Source organism: Aythya fuligula, chromosome 14 (assembly GCF_009819795.1).
Source record: "Aythya fuligula isolate bAytFul2 chromosome 14, bAytFul2.pri, whole genome shotgun sequence".
In the NCBI taxonomy this organism is placed as follows: Eukaryota; Metazoa; Chordata; class Aves; order Anseriformes; family Anatidae; genus Aythya; species Aythya fuligula.
Window position 1 is genome coordinate 4,357,363 of NC_045572.1, and position 18,062 is coordinate 4,375,424.

Here is an 18,062-nt window from a genome sequence, read left to right on the forward strand (position 1 = left end):
TCAATTAGCCCCTGCCACTGTGCCTATAACTCATGCCCTTGCCGAGGTGGTGCCGGGGCCCCTCTCCCACTCGGTGATCTCGAGCGGCTCCGTGGCTGTACCCAGGGTCTGCTGGTGGGCAGTGGGAGGCTGCAGCACCTTGCAGCCCAGGGGAAGCCCCCAGCTCGGAGTTTCATGCACTGGATTCGAGCCAATCACGATGGCAAAGGACTGGTGGAGACCTGGATTTGTCAGAGAAGCATAATCTGCAAAATTAAAACCAAAGCTATTGAATCTGTTGGTTTAAATACGTTGTCATAAACATGAAATAATGACATGCCATTAGTATACGCAGGGCTGAGGCTTATTTCACAATCAATATATAACTTACCACACGTTATTTAAGCTTGGGTTAGTATTTGCAGGCCTGCTTTGTTTCAAGGAGCATGTCCCAAGCTTGCGGATCAGAGAGGTGGGACACGCTGCCCAGGGCTGAGCAAAATGCTCACCTCTGCCTTGGTGCCTGGGGCTGTGAGCAGCTTTCCTCCTGCGTTTTGGTGATTTGGAAGCTCTGGTAACCAGGGTAGGGGGGTGGGGAACAGAACAGATTTCTGTAAGTTTGGGGTTGGCTTTTGTGCTTGGATTTTTATTGTCTTTCCCGGGGCATTGGCATCCCTCGGGGCCCGGCAGCTCTATGGCGGTTTCCCAACGCAGCGCGCAGGAACCCGCCGCAGCCTCCCCCTGCCCCTGCCCCTGCCCCTGCCCCTGCCCCCAGCCCCGTCCGTGCGCCCTGCCCTCACCGCTCCTCCTTTGTGTCTCCGGCAGCGATGCACCTGCTCGGGCTCAACTGGCAGCTCCAGCCCGCCGACGGGCACACCTTCAACAACGGCATGAGGCCGGGCCTGCCGGGCGCGGAGGATGCAGCGACGATGCCATCTGGAGGCAGAGGTGAGCTGGCGGCGGCAGCTCCGGGCTCCCGGCTCCGTCCTGCGGGCGGTTTTTAGGATGCGCTCTCCCCCCGAGGTGCGTGCGAAGACTTTTTGCGGCCGTGCTTAGCGCTGCTGGCGGTTTGCTGCCCGGCACGGCTGCTCTTTCTTTGTCCCTCCGGGCACGAGCGTATAAAATCCCGAGTCCGAGAGCCTCGTCTGCTAACGGGGTGCCGCTCCCTAAGACGCCAATGAAGAAGGGCTCAGTCAAAAGTCCAGGTACATGTTACTGGGTACGGTATGTCCTGTTGCCAGGTGTAGCTTGCAGATATCCGAAGAATGAAAAAAAGCATGACTTGGTGGGAGAAGTACCTTGTACTGCCTGGGAGAGGTGAGAACCTTCAGCCAGGACAAAACCCCTCTTCTGTATTTTTTTTTTTTCTTTCTCAGCTGTAATTGTAAAGAAAGGACATCAAGGAATCAAGGACAGCAGAACTTGACCCACAGTAAATAACCTGTCCTGTTATTTTAGTATGAGCAAAGTAGGCAACAAATTTTATTTTATTTTTTTCTGAAGGAAAACTATGTGCTAGTAGAGAATTAAGATACAGGGCAATGAGAAGAATGAGGAAAAATCTGGGAACAAGTACTTTCTTAAACTACAAAAGTATACATTAAAAACCAAGAAAATATGTTTTCACGAAAAAAGATTTTAATCATGTAAATTGAATGCTTTTTAATGGTGAAGCTAAGGTATTTTCTTTGCTACACAGCAATAACGCTTCCCCTGGTTACTACTGGGACAGCAGCAGTGACAAGGACAGAACGGAACCTTTCCATTACTCAAAGCCTTGGTGCGCTGTGTGGGTGGGATGGGGTGGCTGAAGCAGAAGAAAAGTAAGAACATTTGGTGTTGGTCAGCAGAAGAGTTTTGTTTAGAGCTGAGCATCGCCTTGCTTTCAGCACCTGTGGCTTATGTTTTGCTTCCTGGTTGCTGAATCAAGTGTCAAGTTGCTGAACAAGTGCTGAAACAGGATAGTTGCACCGGGTGCATTGGAAGAATTTCAGTTAAGGTAGTGTTGGGAGGAAAGCCAAGTTCAGTTCTTTGGTGTACCTGGTCCTTTTACATATTATTGATTTGCTTTCATTTTCAATAAATAATGCTGCTGCACCTCTACACCATTGTGTTTTTTGTGGAGGGCCTAATTTTGGCTTCCTTCTTTTGTTGAAATTCAACATGCTATTCATGGCAAAACACAGGATTTTCAGGCAGTGGCTTGTTGGCTCGGCTTCCCTCTCTGACTGACCACAGGTCACACAGTGGATGAACAGCACATCCCTAGGTACAAGGGAGAATATTTATATTACTGCAGAACCTCTTCCAGATTGTGCACAGGTGAGAGACCCTATGGTTTTAGGCAGGAACCTGAAGTGCTCAGGACTTCAATTATGGTCACTTAGCAGACAACTGCAGTGTTTAGCACATTTCCAAATTCCCTCCCCTGCAGCTTTTTGTTGCCATCTCTGTGCAAATATAGGGCAGCAGAACTGTTGAATTGGAATGTGCTCATCTGCCTGGGGCACTTCAGTGCAAATTCTGGCAGTGTATCCCAACCCAGCTCTAATTAGCTTTGCACATGAGAAGAGGTTGCAGTGCTGGCTGTTTGGGGAGCGGTAACCTCCTGTAGAGGAGACAAGGAGACGGAACCACTGGTTATGTCTTAAATTGCCACAGTTAGGTTTCAGCAGAGCGTGTTGGAAAAGTGTTCTTCTGACATTTTGTAGAAGGTTGCTGAAAAGTTGATAATTTTGGAGAAGAAGGAGAGCAATATTTAGGCAAATAATATTCCACAATGGAATAATATGAATGACAGGCTTGGGTGAACACAAGGAATGTGTTCAAGGAATGTCAGAAATTCTCATAGCAGCTGATTTTTTTTTTTTTTAACCTCACCATTCCCTTTATTACATTCAAGTTAATATTGCTATCCCAGCAGTTTTTAGGAAAGCCTCTGACAGCTTTTAACACAACAACCATTTTCAGGGCTCTGGCTGTGGAGAGTGACCTTTTTATAATTGACACAGCTCAGGATGAAGCCATTCTTTTCAAAACATGGGTCTCCCAAAGAAACCTTTAACCCCTCGACTGAAAACGGCCACTTAAACGCAAGCTGTGCCTACTCAGCAAGTAAGGCATTTTAAAGTAGAGCAATTTAGAAAGGAAAAAAAAAAAAAAAAAAAAAAGACATATTTCAATTTCTTCTGCTTGTTCCTTATTAAAAGACTGAATTCTTGCAAGAAATAATAAAAATGCAATACAAAGAAAATGTAAAATATTTTATTACTACGTTTTCCTATCTGAATAAAAACAAAATTCACTATTAACACAATTGCAGGTTTTTTTTGTAATTCCATGCTACATCTTGCTGATACTGGGGATGTCTGAAAGGAACAGGCAAGTTGCAATGGGCAGAAAAATCCTCAGTTCTGCTGTAAAACTGCAAGTGAAGTCCACCATGCTCTGACTGTAAACAAAGCACGAGTTACCTTTTTTTGCCTTTAGCCTCTCAAAGTTGTGCTGAACTAGAGATTTATATTAATTGGCAAGAGTAAATAAAATTTCATTTCTTAATAAAAGTGGCAAGGTCGGATTCCTTCATAGTGCATTATAAAAACAAAAGTTGGCACTGCCGTGGAATTGCTACAGGGATGAGATAAATAATGATATTAAAAAAAATAATATCCAAGATTGAAGCCCATTTGTCTGATACAGTTACATAAGGATAGTATTAGAATTTTGGCATAATAAATCTAGATGAGGAAAAAGAATAAGAGCATGTTTGGGAATAACTGTTTGTTCACAAACAAGTGAACTAGATGACCTTACGGAGTTTTTAGATGCCTAATTTATGTTAGTGTATGCCAAGACTGTATTCTAAATTTAAAGTTATGTAGTAGGGTAGACACATATTTCCATAAAATATGTGACTAGCTATGTGCAGTTTCCTTTCTAATTGACAGAATATACTATAAAAGTCAACTTTAATCATTTCAGAGGACACCTAAGATAAAGTGCTATTCACGTGAAAATATCCAAACTAGCTCCAGCTGCAAACCTGAGTAAAGAATACTTCAGTGTAGAGATTTTTCTTTTTTGTTTGACATATTTTCCTTGGTGTTTTCACAAATTCAGCAGATTTTCTGCTACTTAAAAAATAAATAAATAAATAAATAAATAAATAAAAATTGATTTGCTATTTTTAAACTTAATGATTCATTAAATGAAGGTTTCACAAAGCTGAAAAGCACAGTAAATATTGTGGTCTTTGATCCTAGAAACTAGCGTTTGAAAAGACACCAAAGACAATTATAGGCACGGATTGTGGATCTGAAAGATCATTCTGGTTACTATAAATACAATGATTAATTGGAAAAGGTAGATTTGAATGCGTGTTCTGATACTCACATAATCTAGTGCATGTGTCTCTTTGGACCAGCCAGCTTGATCCAGGTTCGTGCTCAGCTTATGAGATCTTTACTAAGTCTATCACAGCATGTGGATTTCAAAAATACAATTACAGTTAATGAAAAATACTAGTTTCCAGTTATCTAATTCAGCATATGTAATGGCAGTAATAAAATGAAGAAATTTAAATTTGGAGTTAAATTTTACACTATTTGCTGAGGATGGTTTAAAATTACTTGCTTGAGATGAATGCCTAAAATCCATTCAATTTAGGGAGGGGAAATATGGAATTCTACTAATGTGGTAGAAATTTGCTTTGCATAGATATGGACTCTGCAGCCATTGTGAAGCTGTAAAGATTGTCTTCAGTGCTGTCCAAATTACGTTGAGAAAGGGGTGTCTTTCCCTCTTCCTGTTGCTGCAGTTCCTAGTCACACTTCAGTTTGCACACAGCAATGTTTTTCTAATGGTTCAGATACTTTATTATCAAAGCAGTAGACAGACAGCATTAAAGGAATAAGAAATACATTAAATGGGAATAGTTGCCACTCTTACATATTGATGAGCTGGGGTTCAGGTGCAGATAGATTAGGCCCTGACTTGAATGCCAGGAACACTGATGCTGAAACCTGGAAACCAAGTCATTCTCATCAGGTGGTGTAAGGACTCAGGACCAAATGGAGGGACTTCAGTGGTGTGTTGATAAAAACATTACAAAAAAAAAAAAAAAAAAGTCCTGAAACCTCATTAATAATGTAAGCAACGCGACTCTTTTTTCAACTATTTCCTTTCAGACGCCTTGAAACAGATGATCAAAATGTAATAACAATCAATGTATTTTAAATGTCACTTCCGTTATGTTCATTCAATTTAATCAAGACATGCCATCATTTTCCAGGTGGATTAATCTTATTAAGTAGTTATGTGGCTAATGTAATGTAGCTCTTAATTAACATGTTAGCAAGCAGAAATAGAAATATGGACCCTATGAAGGGTGGCAGCTGTGGTCTTCTGACAATACACCAGGGTCCTTCAAGGCTGTCTTAGCAGGAGCCAAGTATTTGTCTAAGTTCATTAGAACAGAGGAGGAGGTATTTTAACTTACTGTGACTGTGTTGATAGCAATAGTATGAATTGCTGTGTTCAAAGCTACTTAGTGAACTGCATATAGCATCAGAGATGATGCAGAAATCCATGCTGGTATGTATTTGTTCTTTGTTAAATGCTGTGAACTAACAGTTCTCAATTTCATTTCAATTCTCATTCACTTTTGTTTCTGAAAACAGCGAATCCTGTGAAGCATATCCACAGGAATGTGAAAATGTGGCTACATTTTTAGGTGTGTCCAGGTCATAAAGAAACATGTATTTTAATTCCTCTTGCAGGGTCAGATTGTTTGACTGCAGCTGAGCCAGAGCAGTGGTCTTAAGCTGATGGTCCCTTTGCAGAATTTCTTTCTTTTCACCACAATAGAAATGTGATGGAATATTGGCTGACAAACCTGAGACATGGATTTTGTTTCAGAAGCTGTTTTGCTGGACCTGTGAAAGCTCATACAAATTCAGAAGCTTCCTTTCTCCTCACTTCACTAAATAGAGCTCATTATTACCTCAGCATCCTCAGCATAACTGAAGTTCAAGAAGTGTCATAGCAGCTTCTACAGACCCTCATTTCCTGGCTTTTTACTTTATTATAGCTCTGGGAATTTGTTTTGCATCAGCAGTCAATCTACTTTACACATTTCAAAAAAGTACCTGTGTTTCACTTTGGTACTAGGGCACTTAGGTATTAGTAGTAGATATTTTGAAGTCCATGGAGGGATTGATAAGTGAGATAATAGTGCATAACACTGAATTTTCAGCTGGAGAAATGTGTACAGAAAAGACATTTTCTACTTTTTTTTTAAATTATTTATTTTTAATTATTTTCCTTTCTGAAATAACAAGAAATGCCTGATTATATAAATGAACATTTACCCAAGAAAAAAATTTACCCAAGAAAATTTACCCAAGAAAAAAAATAGTCATTGAAAACAATTGTAATTATTGTGCTTTGGTTGTTGTTGGTTTTTTGTTTGTTTTGTTTCCAAAAGTCAGTGGATTGTATTTTTTTTTCTATTAAATGGCTTTCTTTACACAGCTATGTCATAAATTTCTTTGGAATTCTCAGTCAATTGTGAAAATTCATAACTATATAACAACAGACTGTTACGTTAGATCAAAAGATAAAGAAAGCTGTGTCTGCAGCACAGATCTATAAGAAACTGAGAGGTACAGGAAAAAAAAAGTGAAGGAGAATGATCTTTAACCAATAATTGTGATATTTATGCCTTGTATTTAATTTGTGGTTGTACAGCTGATCTTGGTAGTTCATTATGGGTCCAGTCCATTGGGATGGCTCTTCAGGTAGGTATTTTTCCAGCATGGTATCAAGACGCTTTACAGTCAGCACTGCTAGGCGCATCGTCAAAGTGCTGAAGTTAATTGCTGTTTCAGTGGAATGTCTGTAGTATAACACTGGTGGTAGCCAGATTTAATTTTTATTTTTTAATTTTGACTATGGTATGGGAGAGGAATCTCTAATACCAAGTGTATCTGGTTTCAGTGTAGATACAGTTCTGCCAGCATAGCTGACACTGCTTGATGTTATTTAAATGAAAGGCTGAGTGGGCATGTTGGACCAGCTGCCACCTTGAAGCTGACCCCAGCTCCAAGATGAGGCCAGCTGACAAGTGGGGGAGTTTGCCTTGCTGTTGTCATGTATTGCCTGCCTGATAGCTTCAAAGGCAAATATACTCGAGTGCTAAAACAGTCTTTTCAAATGTATATGCCAAAATAGTAATTCAACTGGGTAAATAACACAGCAGTTTAAATGAGTAAGTGTTATTTAGTTGATAAATATATGTTTGACTGAGAGATTGAAATGGCTCCCCTGGGTAAAAAGAAGAAGTATGCTTTTAAAACTCTCTTTTGCAGATGTTTATAGAGAGGAAATCATGGGGGGGAATCAAGTATCCATAGGGTTATGAGATAAACAAACAAAACTCAAAGACAGCCACCCACAGCAGAAGTAATGGTTTTGTGTTTTATTTGCTCACAGTAGTATGAGTTCTTTGGATTAGTCTTTCTTCCCAGATTTGTCAGTTTGTCACATCTGTAACTTCACTTAACTGCAGTTTATGGTCTTTGAATGTGATCTGCAGTGGTCCATCAAAATGGAAAAGGTTCCAAAAATACCTGGAGGGAGTGAATCAGGTGGAAAGATGCATTCGCTGCATTAAGAGGTGAAGACAGAAGGAAGCTATAAGAGAAGTTTACTTTAGGAGTCTCTAGAGACAAAGTTTATAAGTGAAGCTGTTAGTGGAGGAAAAAAAAAAAAAAAAAAAAAAAAAAAACTATTGGAAGTATAAAGCTAGGTGTTCTGCTTTTTAAGTTAAAGTAAATTTAAGCCTGTTGTCTGAGAATTGATTCAGTTTTCATACGTGTACATACTTTGCATTTCATTTCTGTATTTCTAACTTGTGGAGGAAGGAACATCAAAGAGGTCAGTGTCGAGACCCTTCCTGTAGTATTTTTTATGTGAGTGCTCTGCATTTCTCTTCAAGGTGAGAGCTTTTAATAAATCATTATTAATATTTCTGTTTTACAAATAATCACCTGAGAACATAGAGATCATGAGCAGCTCAGGTACATTGGCTGTGACAAAGTACCAAGATGCTCTTCCAGGTTCTGTGTTTTATCATAATGGGAGAGTAATTCAGCATGAAGTTATGAGAATATAATTCACTAATGAATAGTCTTTAGAGCTCTTCTGGCTTCCTGGACTTAAATCTTTACAAGAAGTTAGTCAAAAACATAAAACTCCTATTTTAGCAGGACTTAAAGCATTTCTAAGTCATGTTACTTCAGCATTATAACTTAGAGCCATAGAAACAAGATGTGTTACATTCTGGAAACTAAAAATAAGGGACCCTTTCACATGCCAGAGACAAGGCAGCAGCCAAGTTTCTCATACACATGGCATGGGTGCAGAGCAGAGAGATGCCATACTAGAAAAAATAAAGACTTAAAGATAAGGGGTCATTTATGTTAAGTATGTCTTGATCACACATCTATCACTTGATGCTCATCTAACTCACTCTTAAAATCCTCTACTGCATTGAACTTCTCTAGCTGTCACAATTCTTTTCCTAAGCAGAGTTTCCTGAGCCATATTCTAGGAGTGGTTTGTAGAACTGGAAAATAGGTCATTTATGTACTACAGCGAGAAAAGTACGTCTATGGGGAGATGCTTCCTAAAATAATTCCAAATTGAACTGGGTTATTTCAGTGTTAGTAACCTGAATCATGTTTTTAGGTTGATTAAATAAATTCGTGTGCCTTATCTGCTGTTCTCACCAAATTTTAAGACAGTAATTTCATAATTTCAATGAGAAAATACAAAAATGGGTCCCCTAATGGTTTTAGGGGAAAGTTTGATATTTGGTAGGTTGTTTACCTATGAGGTGTGCACCGAAGTAGTAGGACAGTAATGCTGGTTTTCTTGAAGGTTGGAATATTCTGTTTTTAGCTTGATGTATTAGAGGGTTACATATTACTACAGACACCTTTCTCAGCTTTATAAAACAGAATGTTGGAAAAACAAAGGAGACTAAGGCTATGTTCGTCCAGAAGTACTAAAGCTTGAGCCTCTGTTGAAGATCTGCCTTTTAATAGGGGTAGGAATTCAATTTATTTGCCAAGTAACTCTAGGGAATATATATTCAGTTGACTTCAAAGCAATATTGTTAGCAAAAGTTAATGGTGGTGTTTTGGGGCTGCTTTAACAGCCAGTGAAGCCATAAACTCCAGCAGAGACGATGGTGGTATTACTGGTGCATGCTCGGAGAGCTTTTTGCACTTGGATAAAAGTGAGGTCTAATGGCTGAAGCAATATGCAGTATTAATCTCTATTTGATGTAGAAAAAAAAAAAAAAAGGCTTGAGTCAAAAATCTGTAAATCAGATATATGCACAAGGTCATTCAATACCATGTCAATTTTGAGGTGGTGTAACGAGCATTCATTTTACTAAAATTTGCTCTTAGAAGGGGTGGTTACTAATGTGGAACAGATCTGGGCTACAGATTCACATCCATTTTACGTGGTGCTTTGAGAAGTAGATTACATCTGCTGATTTCACTATTCTGCTTCTCAAAGATTTGCACCAACTTTGGTGGACTGAGGCAGCTTTGTTGTAGTCATGAAATTGAGCAAATTGAAAAATATATAATTCAGATAATTCATTGGTGAGTGGACAGAGAATACTGGAAGAGGCACTAGTGTACTAATCTTCTCACCTTTATTCCTTATACAGCTTTTATAATAATAATAATGCCTACTGTAATACTTCCTGGAAATAGCTTTTTCTTTGAATGTTTCTCTTTCACTGTGAATTTATTGCTCCTGAAGAACGAAATTCTTTAGAATGAGTCAAGGAGTCTGTTCACAGATTACATACAGCTGATGTTCATTTAAGTATGTACAGTCTGCTTCCAAAGAAATAATTTACAGAACACATTTCAAGAGCATGGGAAAAAAAATATTGCTATGACTTAGAAACGTGATGTGTAGTAGAGTGATGTACTGAAAGGAGAAGAAGGAGCTTCAACTTTCAGTTTGACTTCCCGTTCCGTAAGTGATCCCAGTGCAGCCTTCAACAGGTGCTTTCGTGTGTTCTGCATCTGTTTTCCTACCCACATAGGTATGGAGTAATTTAAATTCTCGTGTGATGGTGCCTGACTTCACAGAGGTAGGGACTTTGAAATATCCTCTGTTGCAGTAATCAATTAGAAATAAAATCATGTAGTTTTCATGAAACATTACGTGCTTGACTCTGGTTGATGTGTCTGCAGTTCTTGTGCAGCTCTAAGGGCATCTTGCTTGACATTCTCAACCATTTCTCCTTTCTTTGCAGCCTGTCTTTGCAGCTTCTTCATTTTTGTCAGTGCCATAATGTTTTTGTAGAGCCATTAGCATAGAAAAAGGAAAAAAAAAAAACAACTTACCAAAACCTGTACAGCAGTTGGTATTCAGAGCATTCTTTTACCATTTCAAGACACTGCCAACATAATATCTGTTCCATTATGTACAAGTGTAAGTGCTGCTAATGCAGATAATTTGGAATCTAAAATTGAAACCATGCTATTGCAGCTCTCAATTAAAGATAGTCAAGACAGAAAAGTTATTGTGTATTTACCTGCTGGAATTATGTGTCATTCTGAGCCATCCTGTTACATTCATACAGTGCTGGAAAACATTTCAGCAGTAACTCACCACTGATTGAAAATAACATTACACCATAACAAAAATACGAAGGAAACAGTTGAGCTTTTAACAAATACTGTCAAGTTGTATTATAGGTATCAGTACCATCCAGTGTGTGTTAACATACACACCGTGAGATTGTCATGATAGCTTCAGACTTCTGTGATGGTAGCAGAAATTTCTATGTTTTTCTGAACATAATCAGAAGACATAATCAAACATTACTCTATACTGTAGCTGGGAAATACTCCATATGTAAATTATGTGTAGTCTAAGAACCATCCTGTTCAGCTGCCAAACAGAAGAGATTTGCAGGGTGTTTTAAAGGCTATTTCATGGGCTGGAAGCCAGAGTGCTCAGCCAGAAGGGCCTCGTGTCTTGACTTCTATAATGTATTAGGAAGAACCATCAAATGATGGATTTTAACCAACCCAGCAAATCTGCGTGGGAAGAGGGAGATGTGTAGACAGTCTCTCTGTTTCAGGCAGAGAGAACTTAAAAGGAGCAACTTGAGATGTACTAACTTTCTTAAAAGAGTGAGAAGGTGCATTTTGGAGTACAGACACTGTCCTCTAAATCCTTTTCTGTGCATTTCATTTCTTCAGTAAACTCTCGTCTATGACTCAGAGCTTATTGGACTACTTTACTATATAGAGCAATAGTAATGAATATTTGCAATCAGTTCATTCAGATTGAAATTATAACTTCAGTTCACCTTTTTGATATTTATATATGCATGTGTGTGTTGCGTAGAAGGTTCAGCTGAAAAGAGCACAAGAAAATTTGTATGTGCTTGTTTGACTCAACTGTTACTGTATTTGATCAGTAAAGAGATTGTAGTCATGTAGTCATGGCATTCAAAGCTTGGAGGGATTGGAAGATTTCAGGTGCTCCACAGAAAAAGGGTCAAAGCTACCTTTCTTTATATATATGGGACAAATTCTTACATACTGTTTGAAACAGCAAACAAATTGCATCAGAATAAGAAAGTCACAGTTTTATATAAACAGCATCATTGCTACAGATATTCATCTTGAATATCACTGCTAAGAATGCCTGTATTAAGAGCAGTTATCTCACTTGTTTGTTTTTCATTTTATAGGACCATGGGTAACTAGGAATAGCAGCATAGATAGTGGAGAAACAGAAGTTGGCCGCAAGGTCACCCAGGAAGTGCCCCCTGGAGTCTTTTGGCGGTCTCAGATCCATATCAGCCAGCCACAGTTCCTGAAGTTCAACATATCCTTAGGGAAGGATGCTCTTTTTGGTGTTTATATAAGAAGAGGACTCCCACCATCTCATGCCCAGGTACTTTATCGATGTATTTCTTAGTTTTAAATGTGAAAATGCAGAAGTTTGGAGAATCTATATTACATTTATGTTTGAGCTTATGGAGCTTAAGTTTAGGGATTCTGTGCAGTATGCTGGGAATTACTTAATTTGTGATATTTGCCCTGGTATTAAGATTTCTAGATTATTACATACCCTAACAGAACATCGATGAGAGAAATAACCAAGGATGATGTTCTTGCTGGTTAGGCTTTTAAAATAACTTTCAGTTTGGCACTCGAGGTTTTAAATCTCTGAGGAATTTGTGGCATCAGTTGCAGTGGACTTATCCAGTTATGCACCAGTCAAAAATGATGAATGGAGATGGTCAAATTCACAGCATCGAAGCATGGTATACAGCTGGAATGAATGTACAGCTAGATATGATAACACATAATTTTCTGGGTTTATTTCATAGAACTTTCAAACTCCACATCCTGGTGAAATGGCATTTGGTGGGCATGCAAAAAACTTTGGCATCACTGCTACCCAGCCATATTAGAGGACAAAATGCAGTGGTCATGTCTGGAAGGATTTTATTTTACTACTCTTCCCTCAAAGGCGGTATTAAGGTATAATGTGTCATTTAGACATTGAGCAAGTCTTTCTCTTGGGAACCACAGTTTTTTATTTCTAACCAGCTACAGAACTGAAAGCTCAGCAACAGCACTTTTTTTTTTTTTTTTTTTTTTTTTTTCCAGTAACCCTGCAGTACTGAGCTAAGGGCTGTTGGTAAAGATAGTTTTAAATTTAGTAGGGCCAAATTTATGTATTGTTTTCTTATAGGTTGTTCAGTGGTGTTTGGAGTTTTGTTGTAAGAATATGTAGACATTTTATTTTACAGAGAGAAAAAATAACGTATAGGAAGTTTTTAATGTGAATGGGAAGAATCTTGTTTACTTAGATTAGAAGTGTAATGAGAAATAATATTTTGCAGTTACACATACTAAAAGGAAAGAGCCTCCATTCTTTAGAGAGCAAGGGAAGGAGAAATAGGAACCAGCTTTTGGAAAGGAACCCTTCCTTTACACATATCCTTGCTGCTGAAAATCAGTTCTTCATTCAAAAATTGCCACCTAAACTTACATGCTTTATTTAGGATATGAATTCCAAAGATCAAATGTAGAACTCCAGGCTCCCTTTTGGGACACCCTTGTTTAACATTGATAGATAGATGCCTTGCCCTGATTTGCAAAGAACTGATGCTATGTTTTCATTTGGGAAGCAGACTGCAATTACATAAAAGGTTCAGCTAAAAGCAGAGAGGCTTCAACACAATTGTGTTGCCATACAGAGAAAGTATGTTCATAGTGCCTGCAAGAGATACCAGCCCTGAGTGAACTGTGTCCATGTACAGGCACAAACTCATGGTACAAAGAGTGAAGCAATGAACTTTCTGTGGAAAGTACACGTATGTAACTGAGTTTTGGATCTGTTTCCCAGTGTGAAGTAAATTTGTGGAACTAGTGTGCATTGGATCATGTTCTTTGGTTCAGCCTATAGGCAAGAATAACAAAATCTTTAGGCTGATTTGGGTAAAATGAGAGAAGAGATTTACAAGGGTTTGTGACCTCTACTTTTAAGAATTTGTGAACAGGTAGCTTTATGATTATCCAAAATCCATTGACTTCTTGTACACTGTTATGAAGCGTTCTTTGAGTTACTGAGTATCTTTATATATCTGATACCCAAATATATCTGACTGGTAAGAAATAAAGACCAGCAGACCACAAATCAAGGAGGAATGATAAGAGGTTATTTTTCTGTATGGCTAGGGGCTAGCATACAACATCCTGAAGTTCCGTACAATAATTAGGTAGGTTGGGAAAATTGTAATGGATTGTTGAATAATTTTAAGTCATTTTCAGATATCCATGCATTGTAGAAGATATCCACAGAGAATATGTTCCAAAGCTGGGGCCTTTCTTGAGAGTGTTTTGATTTTGGCACTTGCATTTCAATATCTTGTCTTGGGGATGAGGTTCTGTCTGTGGATCTTTGGCTGTACCGGTGAGGTTAACAGCATAATTCACTGAGCATTAATTCATTTAATTCAGAATTTTTGCACTCTCTTTCCATATCATTCCACCATGGAATAAAAAAAAAAAAAAAAAAAAAAAAAAAAAAGGAATTTAGTTGAGGAAAACAAACAAAAGTATAAATTATGAAGTGAAAATGGCTCAACCAAAACTCCAAAATGATTGTCAAGGTTTTCTGTAATTGCAAGTTAATTATAATCGTCTGACTTTCATATGATGGAGGTATGCCTGTATCTCCTATAAGAAATCCACCTGGAAGTAACTGGTAGTACAAGATATTTTCTGAAATTGAAAATGAACTTTAATTTCTATTGCACTGTGATCAGCTGTATTGGTTCTAGGTTTCATTATGATGTTCTCATCTGAGAGGCTATGATCAAGCAGAGTTCTTCTTCCTTCACTAGACATTGCGTGCATTGGATATAGATTTAAAAACCTTTCTGTTAAATTAAATTATTAGAAATATCAACTCTGTTTCCTACTGTTTCCTCCTTGGAGAACCTCTTTTTCAGTCTTTATTTAGTGGAAGCAATTCCATCCCTCATCCCTAGCTGGAGCTAATGAAATCCATCAGTATAATCTGCAGGATTACTTCCCCGTATTTGTGCAGGGTCTCGGCACTTTTCAATGGGGTAATGCAGCATAAGATTGCTGTATCAAAATCCAACCAAACTGCTGCCAAGAGAAATAATTTTAGGAAAAAGCAATGCAAGCAGTTACACACTGAAGTTGGGGGAAAGAAGGCTGGTTCTGACAGAAAGAAGCAGAGTGGGTTTGTGTGAATGAAAATAGTCTGAAGTTGACACCAGACAATATTCTAAACCTGAAGTTTGAAATCCTTGGTTTTGCAAGTTAGGGACATGAGCTGTATTGCAGTGAACAACTTCACTTGACAGCTCATCACTGATCAGAGCTGATATGTCAAGCCAAGCAAAATCCTTTGTGGGAACAAGTCAATAATCAGCAAATTAAGTACATGATTAACCTGAGACAACAAGATGCGGTTCCTGTCTGTGGGCCCTGCTGAGATTTAACCTTCTCTGTATTATTGCTTAGCAAATATTCCAAATGCCTGGCTTAGTCAGTCAAACTGATGTAGCTGTAAACTTCTCTAGAAGCGGAGTTGTGTGCCATGTGTATAGGGAATGGAACTCTAGAGGAGAGGTAAAAATGCACTTTTGAGTGGCAGGCAAACTAGAAACAGAAGTACATTGCTTTCAAGTAAAATTCCTCCAATCTGTGCAGCATGAAGTGACTCTGCAGAGATTACAGCAAATATGATGTTACTACACATTGTTTGAATATTCCAAATGATGCCTGAATTAAAGTAACCGTATAGAAACATCCCTATAATACCTGGAGAAGGCAATGCCTGGAGTTGTTTTGCCTTAATTTCCAGCAGAGTCTTTTATATTCATAAACTTTTCATATCAAAATGAAAACCATTTCTATGTAGGACTGTCTTTGCTTGAAACAGCTTGAATATCTGGGGAAGCTCAGTGTTTCCTGGCTTTTTGGCTGCTGCTGAAGCACATTCCTCAGTGCTCTGGTCACCTCAAAGCTATGTGATGGTGCTGTTACAGTGAACACTGTGCTTCATTGTGCTGCTTCTGCTGTGTCACATTCAAGACGCACATTTAGACATTAAAACAAATTGCTTGACTGTTGCAGTGGGTATCAGATGTTTCAGGGGGGTATTTTTTATTTTTTTTTCCTCCGTTTGAAGATACATCCATTATTAAGACAAGAGCTCTCAGAAATCTTTCTTTTCAGTTTCTAATTTCAAAGACAGTTAGAGATTTTATGGCGGCATGCAAGTAGTTTCAAATGTAAGAAAAAAAATAAAGGTCACATAGATTGTGTTCCCACTCTTGACCCCTGCAATCTCTGTTTGCTTCACTGTGCTTTCACAACTAATTCACTTCCTGTAGGCAGCAGTTCTCAGTAGACCTGTGCTATATGGATGTCGTTTTGCAGTGTAGTCACTAGCATATACATGTAAAGTTCCCAAACTGTTTTTCTGACTCCCCGTGGTTACTGGAAAAAGAAAATCCTTATTAGATTGTGAATAAAATGCATCAGAGGAAGATAGGAAGCACTGAAGGGAGAAATTATAAAAACAAATTGGCCAGAGAGAATTTAGCATGAAATTTAAGTTTGTAAGTAAAAGTATGTTTTGGTATGCTGTGTAGTAAAATAAATAAAGTAATGGAAAATGGGAATTTGGAATTTGGAGAAGTAAACTGGCAGGTCAGCTCTTTCTGTGGAACTTTAATCGTGTAAGTACTGCCCCCTCCAAAACTGAACTCTGAAAATGCAGTCATTTGTGATTTTTGTGCGTTTTGTTTATGGGAAGATTTTGTCATTTTTGTGTGACTTTCTGTATGAAGCCACAAAATATAAAGGATAGTAAAATAAATAAATAAAAATGTCAATGAATCTTCCAAATTACTTCAGAGACATAGTTTGATTGCTGACTAGATTCATTCCCTGGTACATGTGATCTAGTTTGCTCTTCCTTAGCAGTTGTTTTGTTAGATTAAGAAGCCACTATGCAGTTTTTTTAAAGATCATGAAAGTACTTACATTCGTTTCTTAAGTGGGTCTTCTTGTCTGTACATGTTTGTGAATGAGTAGCTTTAAAGCAAGAATGGTATTTCTGGCACAGCGTTATACAACGGTAATTAATCATGCAAGTGGGGTAAATCAGAAAACCAGTGGGACAGCAAGGAGCAAAATGATGAACCAGCCAACTGTGTGAAGAAATCTAATCCAGTTATGAAGTCACAGTACCTCCTCAGTAACCAATTGGTCAGGGATTTCAGATTTTTGGTTACATATACCCAGTATTTGCTGACACATTAAGGTTTGTCCACCCAGGGAACCACTGCATTATCTTCCTTCTTTTTGTCCTTCAGCACTGAGTAATCCAAAGAGGGATAAGCATTTATTGTTATATTCTATATCAGCTTGCACTGGTAATTCACAAGTCGTAAGCTTACTGATGTTTAGTCATTACACTTTTGCCTGAACATGACATAGTTCTTCACGGTTTAATTAAGGATGGGTAATACCAGCCTCTATAGAGTGTAGTTAAAAGTGTAGCCTTATGGGGAGCCATGCCAAGGGACCTGTTTTCCCTGGGTCATACCTGTCATTGTGAAAAGAGATTCTGTAGCTAAAACTACTTCAGGCAGTTTCAGCCTGAGTACTTACTATTCCCCTTCGATCTTGCCAACTGCTGAGCCTTCTCTACTATATGAGGCAGAATCAGCATCAAACAGAGGGGAGGCAGAGGAACCTGCCAGCACAAGCAGAGATGAACAGCATGTTGCCAGTGAGAAATGTCAGCTTTTATTGCTGCTTCCTTAGCTGACCCTTTGTGAACAATTGTTCTGAAGAGCAAGATTTCTTTTTCCCAAGATGTTGCCCAAGTAATAACGTTTCCCAAGGAGGTGATGAGTCTGTCCTTAACCTCTGACTGTTAGACAGTAGGTTTTAGTAATATTTCCAAATGTCATTGATTTAAGAGAGAGATACATGTGTGTTTGGCACCTCTGATGCTCTGAGAGTTACTGACAAGCCAGAATTCTCTAAATCTCTGGTGTGCATTGGCTTAAATGCACTAATTACCTAAATTACCTTCTTTTGTGGAAATCCTTTGTGCAAAAAGGGCTTGATGAATGGCAATTAGATATTTAAAATTTGGTGAAACTTTTCGTGTCACTTCTTACCTTTCCCCATGATTAAAGGAATAATGCACTTACTGTGGCAATATCCTTCAACATCAGTACTCATGGGCTGAAATTCCTACTCTGTCTTGGATTTCATTTGTGGCTGCTATGACACCATATTGGTGTCATAGCACCACGTATTTAAAAGGAAGCCAGTAGTACCTCCATCCTTTTCCCTATGATGTACAGCCAAGTGTATCATAGGCTCTGTGGCTCATATTATAACTGCTACAAAATTTCAAACAGGAAGGTCAGCTTTAGTAACCCAGTTTGAAAAAGCTGTGTA

General features: G+C 38.5%; 1 protein-coding gene across 3 annotated transcripts in view; it reads left to right on the forward strand.

Annotated features, from left to right (window-relative positions):
• The window catches only part of TENM2 (teneurin transmembrane protein 2), an 895,032-nt gene that overhangs the window by 766,978 nt on the left and 109,992 nt on the right, over window positions 1–18,062 (forward strand). For all 3 annotated transcript variants that reach the window (XM_032196709.1, XM_032196710.1, XM_032196711.1), the window contains 2 exons: window positions 805–927; window positions 11,777–11,982. In XM_032196709.1, coding sequence (XP_032052600.1) covers window positions 805–927; window positions 11,777–11,982 — 329 coding nt within the window. The remainder of the gene's footprint in view (window positions 1–804; window positions 928–11,776; window positions 11,983–18,062) is intronic.